The 21,935-nt window shown below is 45.3% G+C and overlaps 1 protein-coding gene across 10 annotated transcripts in view; it reads right to left on the reverse strand.

Annotated features, from left to right (window-relative positions):
- Vps13d (vacuolar protein sorting 13 homolog D) overlaps positions 1–21,935 on the reverse strand; it is a 225,412-nt gene that overhangs the window by 34,403 nt on the left and 169,074 nt on the right. For all 10 annotated transcript variants that reach the window (XR_015619775.1, XR_015619774.1, NM_001395589.2 and 7 more), the window contains 2 exon segments: positions 12,091–12,223; positions 8,789–8,984 (listed from right to left, as the gene is read on the reverse strand). Coding sequence is in view for 8 of the 10 variants with exons in the window: in NM_001395589.2 (NP_001382518.1) it covers positions 8,789–8,984; positions 12,091–12,223 (329 nt within the window). In the remaining 2 variants the exon portion in view is untranslated.

Raw genomic sequence — 21,935 nt, forward strand, 5'->3', positions numbered from 1 at the left:
GAATATTATAGGGTTAGCTACGGAGACATTAGAAAGTCTTTTGGCTTAAAGAAGAAAGTTAAAATGTTGAAGTTGGTGGTAGCACTGTTTGTAATCCCAACTTTTGGGAGGGAGAGGCAGAAGAACTGGAAGCTTCCAGCTAACCTCTGATCAAGAGTGAATGTGAGGCCAGCCTGGAATGAGCAAAACTACCTCAATACCCTCTCACCCCAAAGAGAAGCTATCTCCTTAAATTGAGACGTATTTTAAGGGCTGGAGAGGTGGCTCAGCAGTTAAGAGTACTGGCTGCCCTTCCAGAGGTCCTGAGTTCAATTCCCAGCAGCCACATGGCAGCTCACAATCATCTATAATGAGATCTGATGCCCTCTTCTGGCACACAGGTTTACATGTACATAGAGTATAACACACACACACACATACACACACACACACACAAAATCTTAAAAAAATTTTTAAAGAAAAAGTTGTTTTTTTTTAAATAAGAAAATAGTTCAGGCCAAAATCATAGTATTTAAATACTGTTTTTAACAACTGCAAATCAGATATTTACTGAGTAAACATGATACAAATAACTGAAATATAAAAACAGTGACTGAACTATTTGTTCTGAAAGTGCTGGTATGAACCTGGAAATAATGGTGGGGAATGGATATGGACACATGGCACCTATAACTGTTCTCGGCTGTAGTTTCACCCTTTAAAGCCATCAGATTACTAACATGAGTATTTAACAGGGTGATCGAGATGGCTCAGTGGTTAAGAGCGTCAGCTATTCTTCCAGAAGAATCAGGTTTGGCATCTACATGGCCTGCAATTCTAGTTCCAGAGGACCCAATGCCTTCCTCTGCCATCTGTGGGCACCAGGCATGCTCATAGTGCACAGATATACATACAAACAAAACATCCATACATATAAATAGACAGACAGACAGACATCATTACTACACAAACTAAATGGTTTGGTGATGGCTGATGCTCAACCAGAAAACTCTTCAGAATAGTTTGGCTCCAATTATTCAGATATTCTCATTTAATATCTACTAGATGCATACAAATAAGAGTTCAATAATCAATGTCTATTGTCAATTTGCAGTATTACTGAGCAACTATATATGAAAAATCAACCTTTCTAATGCTGCAACCCTTTAATACAGTTAGTTCTTCATGATATGATGATCTCCAACCATAAAATTATTTCATTGCTAAGTGCAATTTTGTTACTGTTATGAACTATAATGTAAATATCAGATATGTGACCCCTGAAAAAACAGGTTGAAAACCCCTACTCTAAGGAATAATAAAGCATATGCAACAGTGTGGCTAGTTTCACTGTAGGGGGTAGACAGGTGTCAGCTATTCTCATCCAAATTGCACCTCTGGGGTCAACTGGTGAAATCTGGGGAACCCATGAGCCCTGCCCTGGCTATTCTTCCTTACTCAGCAAGGCTGACTGGATTCTAGCCAGGATCCCCAGGACCCAGGCTCTTCAAGAGAAGAGGTGGGGCTCTGTTCTACCTCTTTGAAGTATTCTGTGGTCACTGGGATTTTATGATATGACCTGGGTCGCCCCGGCTATTCTTGATGTTTGAAGTCTGTTTGGGGAAAGTGTACCAGGAGCTGACTCCAGTGTGAACAGAGAGCAACAGCCTCATAAAAACAGCTTTCCTTCAGGAGTTCAAAGGGCTTAACCATATGCCGTGGGGTGGCCCTGCTCCACCAGCTTCCCTAGGGTAGAAAGCTACAGAGTGGGCAAGTAAACGCTGAAACCAAGACACAGCCCCCCACCACCTGAGAATAGTCGGAGCCGTACTAACCCAACCAGTATCCTTCCAACAGGAAGGACCTGGGCTCTTTGCTCAGCACTCATGTGCCAAAATTACAGTTTATTGGGTTGGGCAGGTTAAGGTGAAGGACTAAATTAGGTAAATTATTATAAGAGGTCTTTCTGTTATGTGATAAGATCTTCCTAATCATTACTTTGAGAAACCTAGTGAAGTTCTGGAGGAAGCCAGGAGAGCTGACAATGGTTGGCCAGAGTCCAAAGTGGAGCACCAAGATACTGTTGCTGCCCTCACCTCTTCAAGATTAATCCGACATCACTGAAATGTGCTGTTTATCAGCAAAAGGAGGATCATTACTACATTTTACAACAGAATAGCTTGTTGGAAATTAACTAGGCACAGGTATACCTGCCACCGTCAACGTGCTTGCACAGTCACTTAAGGTGAGGCAAGGGGATTGCGTTACATATTTACAAATCTCTGTCTTCCTTAATTGAAACAGCTGTATTCTATGTCTGCCCCGACATGTACTCTGTTGGGGGTTCTGGAAAATGCTATTATACACTCAGTATAGAACTATTGTGTGTATGTATATGAAGTACATGAATGTACACATAAGGCTGTTATAAAGCTGGGGTTCCCCAGTGTTCCCTGCTCTAAAAGTCCCCATGCATGCTCCAGCCTGCACTAACGAAAGCACTTTACATTTCATATTTAGTCCATTCAGGATACTGACTGGTAACATTGTCAGCTGACTTTTTAAGTCTTCTATGGTCAGACAGTTTCACACAGAGTTTACTGCCATTGAAAATGTGGATCTGATCTGATTTTATTCTTCTCCCATAAGTCAAATTAGTGAGGAATTTAATAGGATTCTGTCTGTGAAAGGTGTTCTGGAAGGGGACAAAAGGTGCCCAAAGTCACTTGCAAGGTTATGATCCTTCACCCCTACCCACTAGCAAATCTTCCACTAACTGCAGTCTGCAGCAGAGGATGAATTCTGCGTAGTTCTTGGGAGAGGGGCTTCCGGTCTACCTGGAGCGTCTCTTTGAGGCAGATCCCAGCCTGCCCCAGGGAAAGATGCTGCTGCAGAAAGGGTTCAAGGTGCACGCACTGCCATGGCCTCCGAGCCTTGCGGTGGACTCTCATAGGCAGGAAACAGCTCCGCACCAAATGCAGACCTCTCTCTGGGACAATTATGAGCACTGATTTACTGAAGTTCAGACTGAAGACCTCGAATGTGAACTCACTGAACACAGGCAGGATGGACCAACAATGGCCAGGTCATTGGTTCTCTGATGGCAAAAGGCCCAACCCCAAGGGCCATCTGTACAGGACATGTTGGTTCAGACACCAAGCCTGTTCTCTTCCCTAAGTTCAGTCAGGTTTTGCTTTGGGAGCAGGATCAAGCTTTTTCCATGAAGTCAGTCATCCTGGCATGCCAAAAATGGCAAAAATGAGACGCTCTCCTTTCTAGAAAGGATTATAATGTACCATGACCAAAAAAGTGTTTTTTTTTTCTCTTAGCAGATAATCTTGCATAAAAATGAGTCATGGGATTTCAGAAATGGAAGGCTTTTCTCAAATACGTGTGAGCACGAACACACACACACACCTTGCCTTTCTCTCACAGCAGTAGCGCTGAGCTTTCCATAAGTCATGCTATAATGAGGACGGCATTGTCTGGGGCCTTTTGAGTGAAGGGGAGTGGATGATTTAGAGTTCAGCAAGAGGGAAGAAGTCTGTCTCAGAAAATAAGACTCTTCTACTTGTGTTCCTGTGAGAGAATTTTAACTTATAAGGCATGAAGGCCTGTTAAGATGTTTCTTAAAAATATCTTCTCCTGTAACTCCCTCAGCCTGAGTTCAGACCGGAGTGAGGCAGCCACCATCATTAACACAGCTCCTGGCACAGCTTCTGCGGTAGCACGGGAAGACTGAGGAAAGAGAATATGCCCTGACTATGAGGAACTGAGGAGCCCCGGGTATCACTCTGTAGCCATGAGCAGCAGACAGATGAAGTGGAGACCATAATGTCCATTGTGCCCCATGGACAGTAGAGGAGAGGCCAGATAGTCTGCTACCTTTTTTTTTTTTCCCCCGGAGCTGGGGACCGAACCCAGGGCCTTGCGCTTGCTAGGCAAGCGCTCTACCACTGAGCCAAATCCCCAACCCCAGTCCGCTACCTTTGTTAAGATATGGTAATGATGTTCTGGCTTCACAGAAACAGGGTCCCAGGCATACTGTAATAATGCCATACCCCAGCAGAATGGGACCAGTCTGACCTCCACAACAGTCTAGGACAGGGCACAGAGTCAGTCAAACACAGAGAGCTCCAGTCTTCACCCTGTCAATATCCACATCTGCATCCCTGCTCCCAGTTCACAGGACTCATCTGCAAAGTACATGCTTGGGACTTACACAAACGAGAGGTGGGGGCTGCAGGCTGAATAACCCAGTGCGTCTTCAGAAGTGTTAATTTTCCTGGGTAGTAAATTAAAATATTTCCTTAGAACAAACATGGAAAAATACATAAAATTCATTTGTAACCTATGGACCAAACAGGAGCTTCCAGAGAAATACTGGATCTGATCAAACAGGGAGTCTGCTTCTCCATCCCAATGAGAACACTGCTGGGGAGACAGCTGAGAGCACTTAGGTATCTTCATGAACACCTTCATTGTTAAGCTTTGCTCAAGGCAGAGGCATCAAAAGCAGGGGCAACACAGCCAGGGAGGCACTGGGAGGAATTCTTCCTTCCTCCTGAAAGCGAAAGGAAGGTGCGAACTCTGTACCAGAAGGGGTTGTAACTTTGGAAAGTCACTTGGTTTCTCACCAACAGGTCATTAACAGTGTTATTAATAGACTTTAGGTGGTGTCTTGGGAGTGTTTTTACTGAAAAAGTCAAAGATGCCCCACAAATCCTCTGTGAAATCAACCCAGGTCATTCAAAATCTTTCCAGCAACTGGACTCTATGTCTGGACTTGCTTGGTATGGAGTACTGAGATTCCCGACCGTCAGTCCTGATAGCTATATTCTTAAACACTGATCTATCACCATCCTTCAGACTCCTCTTCCTACTTATCTAACTTAAATAATCAGATAAGCGCAATACTCCTGGCCTTTGCTAAATGGGTTTAAATATTTCAAGTTCTGTCAACTCCCATTTCTCCTTCTTTTGGGGGTCTTGACTAAGAAGGTAAAGAAATATTTGGAGGAAACCTCTGGGTCTGGCTTTATCAGTCTGCTACATTCCCAGCATGCTGTATTGCCAAGAGCCCACAACACAGAGAGGAGAAGTGTGGGCCCAGGCAGGCAGTTCTACCTTCTGGACTAGTCTAGTCTCTTTCTGGACATCCCCTCAGTACCACTGCATTCAGGCAGAGGACCAGGCATGCGCATGGCCAGCTGCCATGTTGGCCTGGTCTGCTTAGAGAGTGCCAGGTGCTCTCATATGGCATCAATGGCACTGCAAGCATCTGTGCCATTTTTATACTTTACTTGAGAACAGACAAATGTGGCCCACTCCACGTAGACTAAAAGACGCACCCCGAGCCAGCAGAACACTGCCTTGGAAAAAGCTTCCTGTTTCGGTTCCAAACCACACATACTTGTAGAGTTAACAAATGCAGTGGGGGATACTGGTCTGCAACATGGATTCGTGGGCCAGAGGCGCTGCTGTCCTTGGCCTCCTTCTTCCCATCCCTCACTGGCCTTCCTAAGGACTGTTAGACTGCATGGTAACACTGGAAGAAAGTTAGGTGGCTGTCTTTTTGGAATGCCCAGCAAGAGGAACTTAGAAGTATTTTAATCTGAAAGGAAATAAGGAGGGGGGTTCCCTATAAATAAAACCATGCTCAAATAAACATGAGAAAGAGCCAGTGTTTCCTGTAAAGCTACTATGCAGATGGATTACTGGAAGGAATCCTCTTTCACAGTTTTATGACTTACTTCACTATCATCTGCTCAGAAGTTGGGTCATTTAAAAACTTAGATGGCTGAGATCTAAGCCTTCAGCAGAATGAAATACGGCAAAGGAAGCAGAGAATCTCTTCCAAGTGCAGACTCAGAGGCAGAACTCTTGGACGCTTGGGTTCTGTTCCTGGCGTGCTCCCTGAGCTCAGGTCAGTCTTCGGTCAGAATCTCACTTTTAATCCCTTCAAATCATTTGTTAGTCCCTGTTGTCTAAACAGTGGGGGAAACCCTGAGTAACACCCCTGGATCCTGTTCAATCAACGGGGATAGTTGGGGATGGTTCTACCTCATTTCCAAGAAGCCTGGGTTATTTATCCCTTGGGTATCATCAGGATGTTGTGGAGAGACCTTAGTGTTATCAGAGCAAAGCCCAGAGACAAGGACACATCTTTCCACCTGCAGAGAGCTCTGTGCATGATCTGAAGATAATATTGCCCAGCCTCACTGTAGCTCTTCATGCTTCTATATTAAAATAGCCCTGGTTGGGCTTCAAACCCTTGGGAGGTACACTATTTAATAGAGAGGTTTATCTAATCTCTTATTTATAGATGGGAAATGCTGAGGTGTGGATGGGCTAGAGATCAAACCAGCAAGTCAGGTTTTGTAAGTGAGCAGGGTTTGGGACTCTGCCCTGCTGTTTTCTGGGTCAAGTATTCTCTCTCCAACACATGGCTTCTCATTAATAATCTGGACTTAGAAAAATATGCCAAGGGAGCCAGGTGAAAGGCTACTGTTTGCACTTTGAAAGACCCCCATTCCACCTTTTCAATACAGTAGAGGGTACCATGATTGATTTCCTGGCCTATGGACATGACTGCTGTGACTTTCATAGTCATTAGCCCTGAGGGATCTGAGAGGCCAGATTCAAGTGGATAACTCCTCCTCTGAGTGGCCCATGCCCATGGGCCCTTCACTTAGTTTTGTGGCTTGTTTCTAGGCAGAGAGATCATCCAATCAGGGCACAGTGCAGCAGGGGCTGGGCTGGGGTCATTCAGTACGCCGCCGGAGTCTGGCTTTACTATCTGTAGCCAGCTGTGTGGCCTTGGACCAATCACAAGTCTTTCTGAACTGTCTGTAAGTAAAGCTCAAAGATGAGTGAGCTGGCCTGGTGGAAGCATCTGGACAGCGCTTGGAACTCCGTGAGAAGCTCATTCTACTTGGTCTGTTCCGCCAAGTTCCCTTTCGGGACTTCTTCCCTTTGTCTGATCATTCCTTGCTTATACTGCAGGCCTCAACTCTAGACAAAAAAGTATGTCCTGGTTCCTCAGGCCTCTGGACCAGCCATCCCCAGCCTGTGCATCTTCTGATCAGACCCATCACCACACTACCTCTACATCACTTTTGGGTCATCTAGCATCATTCTGCAGATAAAGATGTATATGATTGTTTCTGCTGCCCTGATTAATCCTAAGTATTCCAGGGCTAGGGGCAGTTTTATTTCCTGCTGTATTCTCAGCCCAGATTTCATAGGAAAAATTCAATCAGCATTTAATGACTGGAAATAAATGAGACAATGACAGAAACTGGATGGCACTAATTCTGAGGAGATGCTGGGTGACTGATAAAAATGCAAAGAACAGCTCTATTCCTACAAAAATCATGGTGACATGATTTGTGCTCCTAGAAAGATCATAAAGCATCCTGCAGGCTTGCAAACCAACACTGTGCAAAGGTCAAAACATTTCTCTTCAGTCAACATCATTAACCTCTTCGCAGTGCAGCAATCGTCTTTTAAAGATGCAATGTTTAAAATGTGTATATATGGGGAGACGGTGTCGGTGCATGTGTGAGTGCTTACGGAGTTAAGGGCACACCCTGAAGCTGGGGTTACAGGCGGTCATGAGCCACACAACATGGATGCTGCGAACTGAACTTCTCTGCAAGAGCACTGCATGGCTTACTCACTGAGCCACTTTTCCAGCACCTTACAAAAATTTTTCTTTTGAATCAAACATACCAATCCCTTGATGTTTTAATAAATAAAAAATAGTTCTCTGAGAATGTTTGGGTTTTTCAGTTGTCTTTACACTTTATGCTGGAAGAGCTCTTGAGCTCTGAGTAGAAATAAAGAACTAGCTGGAAATATTTGGGAGGTTTCTCTACTGCCTGCCGAACTTCACTGCTATGCACATGCCTCAAAATAGACATCAGGGCTGTTTTAGCTTTCTATCTGAAACTAGAATGCAGCTTAACTTGTGTGCAGCCTTCACCTCACCACCACCACTCCCCCACATGCCCCAAACATCTGCTTCCAGATAGAAGACATTTTTGGCAGAACACACAGCCAGGGCCTGGTCTATAATCATAAGAACTTCCCCTACTGGAGTGACATGTCACCAATGAAATTCCTCGATGGCAGATAATGGCCCTCATTTTAATTGTGGTTGACTTCACTTTGAATCTTACTGAAGGAGCAACAGATATGGGCATAGCCAATCAGCTTCTAAACAGGTACAGTGCTTCACCTGGGGAGCATTACCTGTGGGGCTGCAGTGAACTTCCTTGGGCTCAGTGGAGCCCCCCTAGGAACAGCAACCCTCCTTGTCTCTTTGGAGAAGGGAAGCTAAAATAGACCATTAAACAACTAAGTTAAAGTGACTGGGTTCTGTGGACTTTGGCACTACAATGGGCCATCTCCAATTTCTAGTCCTAGCTGTATTTTCTTATTTATTTTCAATGTAGTATTATCTATTTATGAAAAAAGCTGTGCCACTTTTTGTGTAGGTGGTTAGAGTAAGAACATGATTCATGTAGCCCAGGCTGACCTTGAACTTGCTCTGACATTAAACTCTTGGTTCTTCTGCCTGCATTCCCCAGTGCTGGAATTACAAACATACTCAATCCTTTCTTCATAACACAGTGTGCCTCCTTTTCATATATTTTTATTGCACAAGTCAAGACATTTCTACTACATGTTTAGATTTAATAACATAACTAAGTTAGACAGTATATTATTAAACACATCGATGTGGACTAGAGAAGCCTCCGACCTGAGCTCAAAAGCAGAGCTCAACTCTTGCCATGACACTGACCTGGGACCACTGAGTGTGGCTGTGTCTCTCACGGCCTGAGCTGTTTCAGATGCAAAATCCAGGGCACCTGCCACTGGCTTGGTCACAGTGCCCACGAGTCCCTTGCCAAGGCCAGATATGAAGCCACTGACTCCTCCTTCTGTTTTCACACCTTCCACTGTTGATGTTATAACACTGGTCAATCCACCAATGATACCTAGTGAGAAAAACAAACAAGGTTACTCTCATCTAGCCAAGGTCAAATCCAAAAGTATTTCAAACCAAATTCCCAGTTTGTGCATCTGTAATGATACAGGCAGTTTGTTGATGTATAACAGGCCACAAGTCAAGGGACCCAGGGGACTAGGCTAGAAAGCCTAGAATCAGAGGACATTATACCATACTGTGAGTTAGAAGGAACACACGTCTAGGATGATTTAAACCAAACCAAACAACCAAAACAAAACCTCTGGGCTGTATTAAGAATGTGGTAGGTAGTGTGCCTGCCTAGTGCACAAAGCCCAAGGTCAGTCCCCATTGCTACATAAAACCAGAAACAGTAGCACACACTTGTAATCCTAGCACTAGGGAAGTGGAGACCAGAGACCAGAAATGCAAGGCCATCTTGAATTCAGCTACATAAATTCAAGGGCAGCCTGGAATAAATGAGACCCTGCCTCAAACTGAAAAATAAATTACAGAAAAATCATCAGTCCATTAGTCAATGATTTAATGAAAGAAAAAGTAAGAAGTTAATGGTGGTCTTTTTTTCCTTCTATTCCAAGTCTTAAACAGCATATAGGCAATAAAGAGAGGATGCAGAGAAGGCGATAAAGCAACAGGAGACTAGGAAATAGGGTCCTCGGGAAAGGTTTAAGTGACTCTGAAATGTAAAGTTGGCTTAATCACCTTTCAGTTTTCCACGACTATCATGAGCCGATACCAGCACATGTTTGACTTGGTTTGTGTAATACTGCATGTTTTGCTGAGACCATTAGGGTAAATGATGAAGAATTCATTAAGGCACCCTAAATAGCTGCCAAGGCTAACCAGGACCCTTGGGGTTGTATCAAGCTTAAAAGACCAATCTAAGTGAAAAGGGCATTCAAACATTTATTTTAAAACCTGACAGCCATGGTTGAAGCAGGCCCAGAAGTGTCCACAAGTTGGCAAAGGCTAGTGAGGTCACAGACATTGCAAGGAAGAGGCAGGCCCAGTACAGTGAATACTTCTAGGACTTGGGCCAGGGACACTCACAGGATGTTTACCCTCTGACAGTTGGGGTGTGAGGAAGCTCTCTGCACTCTTCAGCTCTAGTGAGACAAATTGGGAAAGGAAACTGGTTGAGTGAGAGTGTACTAAGAATTCACAGTGTTTCTTTCAGATTCAGGGTCCTTTTGCTTTCTTCAGTTAGGCAACATTTCTATCCTAACTTCGAACAGAATTCCTGCTAAGCTAGGACTTAGGAGGTTGACTTCAATGGACACAGATACCCGCTCACACAAGAACACTTACAAGCCAAAGTGTACACAAGAAAGTCAGGAGACCATTTACAGAAGTCAGCTCTCTCCTCCTACCATGTAGGTCCCAGCCACTGAATGCAGTTCGTCAGGCTTGGCAGCAAGCATGTTGTCCACCTGATCTTCTCCAGGACTCCAGTTTGAAATTAAGGAGAATGGATAGGTTCTGGTCTTACTAGGATGTGAGTCTTTTCCTCCTAAAGGAGCCTCTCTCTTTCACACTGCCCAGAGCTCAGTGTCCTCTTGGATGAGGTGGGCACTGGTTCTGGGCTCAGATTGGCCTAAGTGGCTCCTGGAGGGGCTGTGCATACCATAAGGACAATCCTTGATTGGAGGTGACTTTGCAACTGTGAACAATCGCCCAGTTTCTTAGTACATAGTAGTGTTCATCCAAAAAGTGAGGCCAGCCACCTCTCTCTGAAGAGAGGATAGCAATTGGACACAGCAAAGATTTTCACATTAATTAAAACTGTCCTCTCCTTGTTACTGTATTATCATTACAGTTAATAAAGATGATCGAACCTTTACTCCTGAAGGATTATTCCAAATCCCACTTTTAAATTCTATAAACAGATTAATTTAGCCCAGCTTTACTTCTGGCCTGATGCTTGGTTGCCCCCTTTACAACTGATAAGGCTCAGGAAAACAAGGCCATCTTGCAAACCTTCCACTGTAAACACAGTACCCTAAGCTTAGAACTAGTCACACATCATTATAAAATATTGTTTTCCCTTCTTCCAAATGCAGACAGTTGTGATTGATAGACTAGGGGACTGTCATGGTATCAATGATTCCTAGGGTTTGGTCAAAGCTACTAGCCATCTCTGAACATACAGGTAGTGGGCTCTGGATAGCCGCTCTGCTTTTAGGATACTCGGTCCACATGAGAGTGAGTCCCACATCAGTGGCCGTATATGAGCAGTGCCATAGGTGCTTGCAGAATATGAGCAGGAAGTGCCTAGATCAGGAACAGGGACAGCACTTCACTCTACATGGCTGGGGACACTGGTGGAAAAGTTGACTGGGCTTGTATTTCCAAAGGCTTTGAATGGCACACTTAGAATTTGCTGAGAAAACCACAGTAAGAGGAAATGAGTGAGAGTTGAAACAAATTCAGAGACAACACATGTCTGCCATTACATTCTTTGCAATGACAGGCTTTGTAATGCTGCCTCTTACAGACACAGAAACACCATGACCATATACCAGCAGCCACATGTTACATTTCAGTTTCTTTGGAAGGAACAAGTGGCAAGCATCAGGCAGTCATGTGCATGGGTGTCTGTGCATCTAGGCAGACATCTGAGGTCAACCTCAGATGTCATTTCTCAGGAGTCATCTACCTCTTGTTGCTGTTACTGTTGGAGAGTGTCTTTAGCTTGGCTGGCTGAATGGCAAGCCCCAGGGATCCTCATCTGTCTTTTGATGTGGGTACTGGGATTAAACTCTGGTTTCCTGCTTGCCTTGCCTGTGCTTTACAAACTTGGCCATATTCTAAGCCCTCTAAAGGTAGCCTTAAAGCAACAGGTTTAGATTCTAAGAGGAAATTGGTAGTTTGTACCTGATGGCCTTGGAAATGGAAGCTGGAGAATGGGGAGGAAGTGCAGTGTTCACAGCATCCTGAAGAGAGACAAGGACTTAAGGGAAGGAGTGGAAGTCTATCAGGCTCACCGAGACACCTCACCAGTACTCTGCTGCTGGCAGCTTCCTTTTCCCCTTTGCACTGAGATGTGTATGTAAAGGTACTTATGAGGGGCCATGGCAGGAGGGGCTTCTTCCTTAGCCTAACTGCAAATGCCTTACCATGAGCCAAGCCATGGATGCCAGCCACAAGGTGCTCCCCACTGGTGGCAGCATGGTATCTGATGTACTCTCGCTCTGACTGGTGTCGATTGTCCATCGTCTTCCCCAGGCCGTCTGATAGTGTCCCTGCAAACTGGAACAAATTAAAACACAAAGAAGAGTTTTAAAGCTTCAACATTTTTGCTATTAAATAAATACCTTCCCTGGTCTTTGCTATGAGTAAGTAAGTTATGATTACATAATTAACTGCCGAGTTACATACTATTTGCCCCAGCAGAATGTCTCTCAAACCCTGGTAGACACAGGGAAACAAGAGATATTAGAAAAATTCTCTCAAAGCATTTACGTGTCTGTTATACAATACAGACTGAACAATCCAAATCCGAAAAACCTTTACATGTAAGATATTCTAACATCTGAAACTTTCTGAGCACTGACATACTACCACAGGGGAAATTCCAAGCCTTGCCCCAGGTAGAGGACTGCAAATCAGGAGCTAGTGCACCAGACTGTGTGTGAGGTGTGTATGAATCCCAGGATGAAACTGGGTGAATTTCACATCTAAACTTGAGTCTCCTCCCTCAGTAAATCTCACATGTAAATAGTCCTGAGGCTGGGAAATCCAAGTCTTAAACACATCTAGGCCCAAGCATTCCATACAAGAGCTACTTTATCTATACCCCTAAAAACGTATTAAAAGTTAAAGGTGTGGAGGCTACAGAGATGGTTTAACAGGTTAAAACACTTGCCAAGCAAGCACAAGGACCCTAGTTCAAATTCCCACCGTCCATGTAAAAAAGCCAGTCACTACTGTATAGGTGCCTGGTACCCCAGTGGTGTAGCAGTGGTTAAAACAGTTAACAGCAGATTTGGACCCATGATTTCAAGTGAAAACCCATCCTCTCCCACAAAGTAGAGGATGTCATCTATCTGGCATACTTTGGACAGTGATATCAGTGTTCCTGGGGCTTGCTGTCCACCAGTCTATCTCTAGGCTTAATGAGGGACCATGTCTCAAGAAAATAAGGTAGAGACTGAAAGAGCAGGTCACCTCTTCGTCTAGCCTCTGTGTGCACACACAGGCACACACACATACATTCACCACAAACACACACCAAAACACACACACACACACACACACACACACACACACACACACACACATATTTTTTAAATTAAGTTAAAAAATGGCTAGGGGATGGGATGGGAAGGTAAGAATTGGGATGTTTTGATGTTCAGAAGACAGTCCTTTGAAGTGATATAATCAGTGCAGGAGATGCTGGATTATCAATCTAGGGTTTCATCTCAAAATCTCTGGAGAACTGGGTAAGGTGCAGCTTGGTGGAATGTTTGCCTGGCATCCACTGAGCATGGGGTTTGATGGGGAGGGAAAGAAAAGTTGAGATGAATCTCCCTAAAGTTATGCCTTCTTTAACCTACTCAACAATTACCAAGTGCCCATCAGGTGCCCAGCCCCATTTATCAAAGGAAGAGAAGTAGGCGAAAAGATGAACAGCAGATTTGAACCAGTGACTTCGAGTGCAAGCCCATCATCCTCCACGAATCAGAGGATTTTATTTACCCTGGCATACTTTACCCAGAGAAGCTGTCTCATCCATCAAAGCAGGATAAAAAGGATGTAAAACTCTGTTTTGTCACCAGACAATTTGGAAAGGTTTAACGTGACAGTTAATAAACCACAGGGTACTTATCCCCATCATTCAGGCATCAAAAGAGAAGGGTATCAAATATATAATTAACCTTCTCAGGAAGGATCTACCAAAACAACTGGTTTAAAGTGCCAATGACCTAGGACTAACCTCTTAGAAAACTCACAGGAATGTTATTCAAACATACAGCTCAATGGAAAGACTATAAGCCAACAACCTGCTTGGAGGACCCAGGACACTGGGCCCACCTGGGGGCAAACTTTGTTTTGATTTGATGGAGGTGGGGTGAGGAAGGGGGGTTTCTGGTTGTGGACAACACAGATCAGACCTGCTTTGACAACCATCAGTCCTGAAGCTTCTAGACGTAAGTGGCAGGTGAGTTCTGGACACAGAGAGGAAACAGCAAGTGCTTTGTGGTGCCAGCTGTGGGAAAGCTCCTCCCACCAAGCCCATACCAATGTTGATGCGGTCTAGAGCATCAATGGCACACCTTCTTGGAAACCTGATGCCCATCACAGTTTGCTTTTCAGCCTCACTTTCTCCATCACTCTATAGTTAGTTTTAGAAATAAAGTTAATGGACATTAATCCTACAGCTTCGTTTAGGGCAATGAAAGGCACCAGGGGAGGCTGCAAAGCTATCACAGAGCATGGACTTTGTCCTTGGAGAGCTACCACAGGACAGAAGGCCAGGAACATGCACATGAGCCTGAGCCAGATGTCAGACTCCTCTTGAGCACTGTGAAAACTTTGAGTTCTGAGCCTCCATTTGCACTGACGCATGGCAATGGCACCTACTTCACTATGTAGCTGGCAAGATCAGCAATAGTAACTCAGGGCCCGGTGTCCAGCTAGTATTCCTACCACCATTAGTCAGCTGCTAGTCCTAGGACACTCACCCTTTTCAAAGGGTTAGAATTGTGGCCAGCCACACTCTGATTTAGCTTTAAAACCCCATTCTTCACAGCAGATAAACTCGAGTCCCCAAACCAAGTTGTCAGAGTGGGACCATCTATAAAGTTACAGTGTTCAGCGGATGGCTTCCAAAACCTTTCCAGCTGTGACTTTAAGCAATTTACATAGCCCATGTCTTTACAAAGCACTGAGCCTGGGCCAGCATGGACTTCTACTGGGGAGATGAGCACCAGCCTTGCGGTCTATCCTGCAGGCACAGGTCTCAGTGCAATGATGGTGATGACCTAGATACATCGGCCAGCACTGCAGATCTGGAGCACTCGCATTAAGACAGCCTGAACACCTCTGTGCCCAAGCCCCAGAGGTGGTGAGGTACAGCCATGTAGTGCACGCTAATAACGGTGTCTGCAGGACGCCCCTGAGCACCTAGGCCACCTTCAAGTTCTTCCTCAGCTGGCAAAGAGGTAAGCACTGTGAAGAAATGGTGAGTGAAGGCCACGTTACCTTTTATAACAGCTGCTGAGGATAAAGATAAGAACCTCCTCTTCCTCCTCTGAGAGAGTATGGGAAATTATCTAGCAGCAGTGCCCAGCGTGATACAGAGTCCTTTCAGATTCCCTCTATAAAGCCAGTTAGATACCTGAGGCCCGTGACAAAGGCATTACTGCCACAGCTGCCCAAATGCCCAGCGCCAACAAGCCCTCGAGAAAATCACTCTCTGTTCCAAATGCTTCTCTGATTCCTCAACTGTTTTTGTTTTGTTTTTGAGACAGGGTCTCTTTATGTGTGCCCATACTGGTGATTCTCCTGCCTCAGACAAGAGGCATGAAATACCCTGGCTAGGAGCTTCACTTTTGTCATAAAGATGTTCACATCTAAGTTAATTTACTATTCTTACTTTTCTGCTATAAAAACTATTTGTGCAAGCCATCTAGTTTTGCTGTGTGTCACCTGTGAGCTAAAAGCATAAAGAGATATCCACAAGCTACGATTATAAAAGTCTGCCCTCCTAGAAAGCAGCCCTCTGCTTTGGCTTTGAGATTGTCCTGTACAAGCCCGCACTGCTGAATAATTTCCCAACCCTCCTGCTTCCATCGCAAATGCTGGGATTATGAGTATGTGGCACCTGGCCTAACAGAAAGCAGCTTTGAGAACAGAAAAAAAGGAGGATGTTGAAGTCTGTGATATCCAGACCTGATAGGAGATTGGTCAGTTTCTAAGAGACAACTTACAGGAAAAACAAAGACAAAAACAAAGTCAGACAGACGGTGGGCACAGGGATTGATCCTCCCATTACTTTGGGGACCTGAGCATGATCATCTTTAAGATCACTTCTCATACCCATCCAAGTGAGTAGGAAAGATACATCACTGTGTCCCCCTCACAGACAACATGCTGATCTGCAGGCTGTGGAGGGATTCTAGGACTGGTCCTCTCTGTGCCCACAGCCTTGACTTTGCTGTGGCTGGGAAATACTCACTCATCATGCCCTCAGCTTGAAGGTAATCATAACAGAGTGGAAATGCTCACAAGACCTACAACGTCAGCACTGAAGTGATCTGACTGACCCAGGGCATGGTCACCTTACCCTCCTTGTCTCACTGTCTCCAAAGAAATGGATGCTGGAGTCTGACATCCAGACTATTCAAAGGAGATGTGACTCCTGGAGGTTTCTAGAGGAAAGGATCAAAGTCTTTAGGATGTGAGCAACTTAAGCTTGGATATGTGGCCAGCCTAACAGCTACTGGGGCCACCTACAGGGTATGTGTGTGTGTGGGGGGGTGTAACAGAAAGACAATCATACCTGAGTTCATATTCTGACTGTGACACTTAATAGAGTGACTATGGGCAGTGGCTTAACTCTGAGTCCCTAAATGGACATTAAAAATATCACTTTGGAGGATTTGGTACGGTTGGATAAGGTAGTACAGCATTTACCATAGGAGAGATAATGTATTGGACACTCAGTTAAGAAAATGCTGAACAGCCTCAACCCCTGTTAAATGCATGCTGTCTTCAGAGGGACCTGAAGCTAACACTGGGAAAGGTACGGGCATTTGGGAGGTCATCTGTGAGTAAGTCGCCACTCTGGTGGTTATAGTCAATACCTCCACAGCAGAGGGGATTTGCAGAGTTAAGTCAATCCAGCTCTTAAAAAAAAAAAAAAAAAAAAAAAAAAAAAGCTCAAGGCTTCAAGAACATCAGCCTAGCTAAGATGAAAGGTGCCAAGGAACAGAGTGTCCTTCAGAAATCTGCTCACGCACTTACAGTGGGCCCCCTCCTGCAGCTGACGGCAGCATCAGCACTCGCCACACTTGTGCATTTTGGCCACAGTCCAAAGTCATTAAGTTCTATAAAGCAGTGTTTTCAGCACAGGGGTAAAAACCCTCAGAAGTACTTTAAGATACCCATTCTCCTGAACAGCTAACACACACAGTGCATCACACTCCTCATTCCAAAATAATCCTGTTGCCCGTACACACAGAAACACTGTGCGCTAGTCTGGGCTCGGGACCTGGCTCTGAACCACTGATTTCAGAATTTAAGTAGATAGTAGAATGGCATGGAGGGAGAAAATTCACACTGTGTTCCTCAGTTCTGTGCTGTGTTTCCCTGACCCTTGCATGATACTCAGCAAGCATGGGTGCCAAAGTATTTGGCCAGTGTAACAGGATCCTAGGCTTCAGTTTCTCCCTGTTCTCTGGGGGCTCTTCTTTCACAGTTATTTACCTAATGGAAAGTTCCTCCTTAGGATCCTTGCAAACTGCTGGGGACAGTATCTTCCTTGTCACCAGCACAGGCGGTGACTGCACTACACAAGAAAAGAGAAAGAAGTAACAGAACTCTGTGGCACCAGGGAGAGGTTTTCTTTCAGCCAAGAGCAAGGCTGTACAAGTGCAGCATGACCAGCAACAGCTCCACGTTCACTCAGTAGTGCCCAGGACACACAATCAGAATGGCCATCGCCATGCTGTGCAGCAGGCTGGCGGGAGTCCTGTGTGGTACTGCCAAAGAGGCCACAATGTTGGAACAGAGCAGTGGCATCTGCCTGTCACTAACAGCCTATCACAGTGAGAGTCACCTAGTTCGTCTAGACCCCAGTTATCCATGTGCTCCACAGGGCTGCTTTAAGGGGCTGCAGAGGTAGCTGAAGCAGAGCACTGGGTCCCGTGACTTCTCATCAATTTTAACAAACGTCTTAGAAGCAGTTTGGGACTTTACACTTTAGAATCATTCTCAACTCTTTTGGTAGCTATCGAAAAAAACCTCCTTCAAGTCAGTAGAGACCTGAATCACTAAAACTAAAGGGCCTAACCACTTTCCTTTGTTTGGTATCATGAAAACGGCTGCAATTAAAAAACAAAAACAAAACAAAACAAAACAACGACAAACCTGTTCTGGAGCTGCGGAGAGCTGTTCAGTGGTAGAGCACTTGCCTAAGTTCAATCGGTAGCCTCACCGCACACAGAGAGAAGGAAAGGGGAGGGCAGAAAGCTTTCATAATATTCTGGGAGTTCTGTCTTGCCATTGAACCTTTCTGCAATACTTATGAACAGAAAAATTAAAGGAAATAGTGACCCCAAATCAGTAACTGTCTGTCATTGACAAAAGGCAAACTGCTACCTGTTAGTTGGACAACAGTAACAAGTGGGGACACACAGTAGAGGAAAAAAGGAAAGTAAAAGATACACGTTGGGGTTTAGTGAAAAGGGAATATTCAAGAACCCCAGACTTCTGTCTACAGAACACAGAGCAGGCTGTTTCCACTTCTGTTTGGTTTGATTCTATGCAGTCCTGAGGACACAGACCCAGCAGGGAAGCCCTGAGAATAGTAAGGTATTTGAAAGCTGGGCCAGACACTCACTCTGTGTCAGCAGCACCTCCACTGTGACCTTGCTTTCCTCCTCTGTTCTCTGGAATCTTGAGGCCCTCCAACTCTGGGATGTGTCCTGTGTAGCCATTTCACGGACAAACACTTATCGGGACAGGCCACTCCATCTCATTAAGAAACAAAGTTATCCACAGGCACCCGATTATCTCAGAGCACAAGGTCTAAAAGCAACCAGAAAGGTCCAGCCTGGAGACTGCTGGGGTCATAACTGGCCTGAGGCACACACCAGCTGAACTGGCAAGTCTCTGCTGTTCTGCAACTGTGACCCAGTTATGAACTCAGATGTAGTTTCAGATTAATCTGGAAGCTCAGAGCGGTTTGAAGCACTTCCATAATAGGATTTGGCTTTTTCTCTCAAGAGGACTGGTAAAGTTTGCAGTGAGACTGAAAGCACAGAGACAGCAGAATGGAGGCAGGCTTAGGAGAGTCTAGCAGACTGGACTCAGGCAAGTCCGCAGGTTTTTCCCACATTGATTACAAGAATCACGTAGGCAAGGTGCCTCTTGGTTTTTTCAAATTTAATTTTAAAATTACACCAATTGCCGGGCATGATGGGAGACATCTTTAATCTCTAGCACTTGGGAGGCAGAGCCAGGTGGATCTCTGTGAGTTTGAAGGCAATCTGAAGGCATAGTGAGTTCCATGTCTTGACAGAGCTATGCAGAAGGAGCCTGTCTTAAAACAACAACAACAAACTACATTGATTGATTTACTAGGGGGTTATATGTGTGCTACTACACGTGTAGAACTGAGAGAACAATTTGTCAGAGTCAGGTTTCTCCTGCTACTGTGTGGATACCAGGGATCAAACTCAGATCAGCAGATTTGGTGGCAATCACCTCTATACTTTGAGTCATTTCACAAGGCCAAGAAGCCCCTTTAAAAGCAGTCGAGTATGGAACTTGGCCCTTTGGTGCCTGCACATATTGTAACCAGGCTTTCTTGGCAGATGATTGGTGGCTGTGTGGAGGACACTAGCCCCCACACCACCCTCCTGAGATTCCTATGACACACACAGGAAACCTGAAAGTGGCTCTGAACAGCTGTATCATCTTAACATGATTTGCAACTGATAACCAAAGGTTTGTGCCCAAGCACTAAGCCAGATTATGAGGTCAAAACACCCTATGTAGTGGTCACATCATGGTATCTTGCTAGGCTGGTGAATTAGCTCCACTCTAGCGGGGCGTATGAACCTCATTTTAAAACGTTTTTTATTATTTTATTATATGTGAATGAGTATATTACCTGTATGTCTGTATAGCACATGCATGCAGTTCCCAAAGAGATCAGATGAGGGTGTTGGATCCCCTGGAACTGATGTTAAAGGTGGTTGTGGGTACCGTGTGGGTGCTGGGTTACTGAACCTGGGTCCTGTGGAAGAGTAGCTGGTGCTCTTAACTTCTGAGCCATTTCTTTAGCCCGGGCACACAGACTTTGAAAAGGAGTCCCAAGCCACCTCTGCCATTAGCACTGACTAAGCCAACTGAAAAACTCCTTTAGGAATATTTCAGAACAAAACACAAACATGTCACTTACAAATTAACCAAAAATCTCAAAATAAAAAAAAAATGCAAACTGAATGAGGGATTCACCAACAGGGAAGAGGCAAAGTATCCCCACCCGACTCCTCACCACCACTACAACAAACAAGAATGCCATCTTGAGGGTGCTGTATGTTTCAGACGCCAGTGCCAAAGCCTGGCAAGAAATGAAGGGGTGACCATGTGAACAAGAACCATCTGACACCAGGCAGAGCCCCTGATGGATGGGGCTCAGGGCTTTAGGAAAAGAACAGCCCCCAGTTTCTTCAAACAAATGAAGTAAAGTTAACAGTACAGGTAAGAGAACACTCCCAGCTGCTGATGACTATAATGTATGCTTTGGAACAGTATTCGGGACCCACCAAAACCAGCTAGCAGCGGGCACTACCCTGTGACAGCACCTGTGAAACCACTTAGCTAGTTCAGTCCTCACAGCAAAAGGACATCTACAATTCCTACTTCCCAGAGGACACCAGGAGCTTGAGCACAGCCAACCAAGGTGTGCTGTGCCATCTCTCTCAACATGAGCGTCTAGAGAGGGAGCTCAGCTCTAGGTTTATTATCTCTGTGGGAAAAAGCCTTCCAGAATGCCAAAAGCTGACACAGAGACCCAAGGCATACACCTTTCTGCTTGGAGAAGCGAAGCTGGCAAAGCTTGGTGGAACTCTGGGGGTTAATGCCATTAAAGTTCCTTCAGTCTTGCTTCCTCCTTCTCCCAATCTGGCAGGTCCTCTTATCTTGTAGAACAACAGATATTCCCAGGGAATGTAAGCAGTTTCTGAGAACATATTAGCCTGTTTGGGGGTGACATTTTAGGACAGAGGCTGCATTTTGGGAATGACTTGCACAAAGTCACTGTTGCCTTCAGGCAGTGTTTGGAGATGCAGCTTGTGTGATGAGCTAGGCATGAAAGATGCTGAATCTGTCTTTAGCGTCTGGAAGAGCAAGAAAGTTTAGTGCAGTGTGGATACTTCAATCTCACTTAGAAAGGGAACAACATAATCACAAGAGGCAGAGGGAGGGAGGGAGGGAGGGAGGGAGGGAGGGAGGGAGGGAGGGAGGGACCTTCGTGGAAGAGCGGAGGGGAAGGAAAAAGGTGGAGCATGGTCAGGTATGGGGGGAGAGAGGACAGAAGCCTAGAGGGCCAGTGTGGGGTGGGGGACAGAGGTAGGGGGAACCACTATAAAGTCCCAGACACCAGACATGTGAGAGGCTCCCAGGAACCAGTGGGGATGACATTAGCCAGAATGCCCAACAATGGGGAGGTGAAACCTAAAGAGACCACCTTAGTAGATAGACAGGTTGAGGGGTGGGGCCACCCAGCCATCTCAAAATTTTTGACCCAGAATTGTTCTTGTCTAAAGGAAATGCAGGGACAAACAATGGAACAGAGACTGAAGGAAAGGCCATCCAGAGATCAGCCCAACTTGGGATCCATCCCATGTGTAGACACCAAACCCAACACTATGGCTTATGCCAAGATACACTTGCAGACAGGAGCCTGGCATAGCTGTCTTCTAAGAGGCTCTACCAGTACTTGACTGAGACAGATGCAGATACAGTCAACCACTAGACTAAGCCCAGGGAGCCCTATGAAGAGTTAAGAGAGGGACTGAAGGAGCCGAAGGGGATTGCAATCCCATAGGAAGAACAACAGTAGCAACTAACCAGACCCCTCAGAACTCCCAGGGACTAAACCCCCAACTAAAGAGCATATAGGGGCTGGTTCGTGGCCCCTGCTACATATGTAGCAGAGGACTGCCTTGTCTGGCCTTGGTGGGAGGGAATGTGCTTGGTTCTGTAGAAGCTTGATGCTTCAGAGAAT

The sequence above is a fragment of the Rattus norvegicus genome, chromosome 5 (genome assembly GCF_021556685.1).
Source record: "Rattus norvegicus strain SHRSP/BbbUtx chromosome 5, alternate assembly SHRSP_T2T, whole genome shotgun sequence".
NCBI classification, from domain to species: domain Eukaryota; kingdom Metazoa; phylum Chordata; class Mammalia; order Rodentia; family Muridae; genus Rattus; species Rattus norvegicus.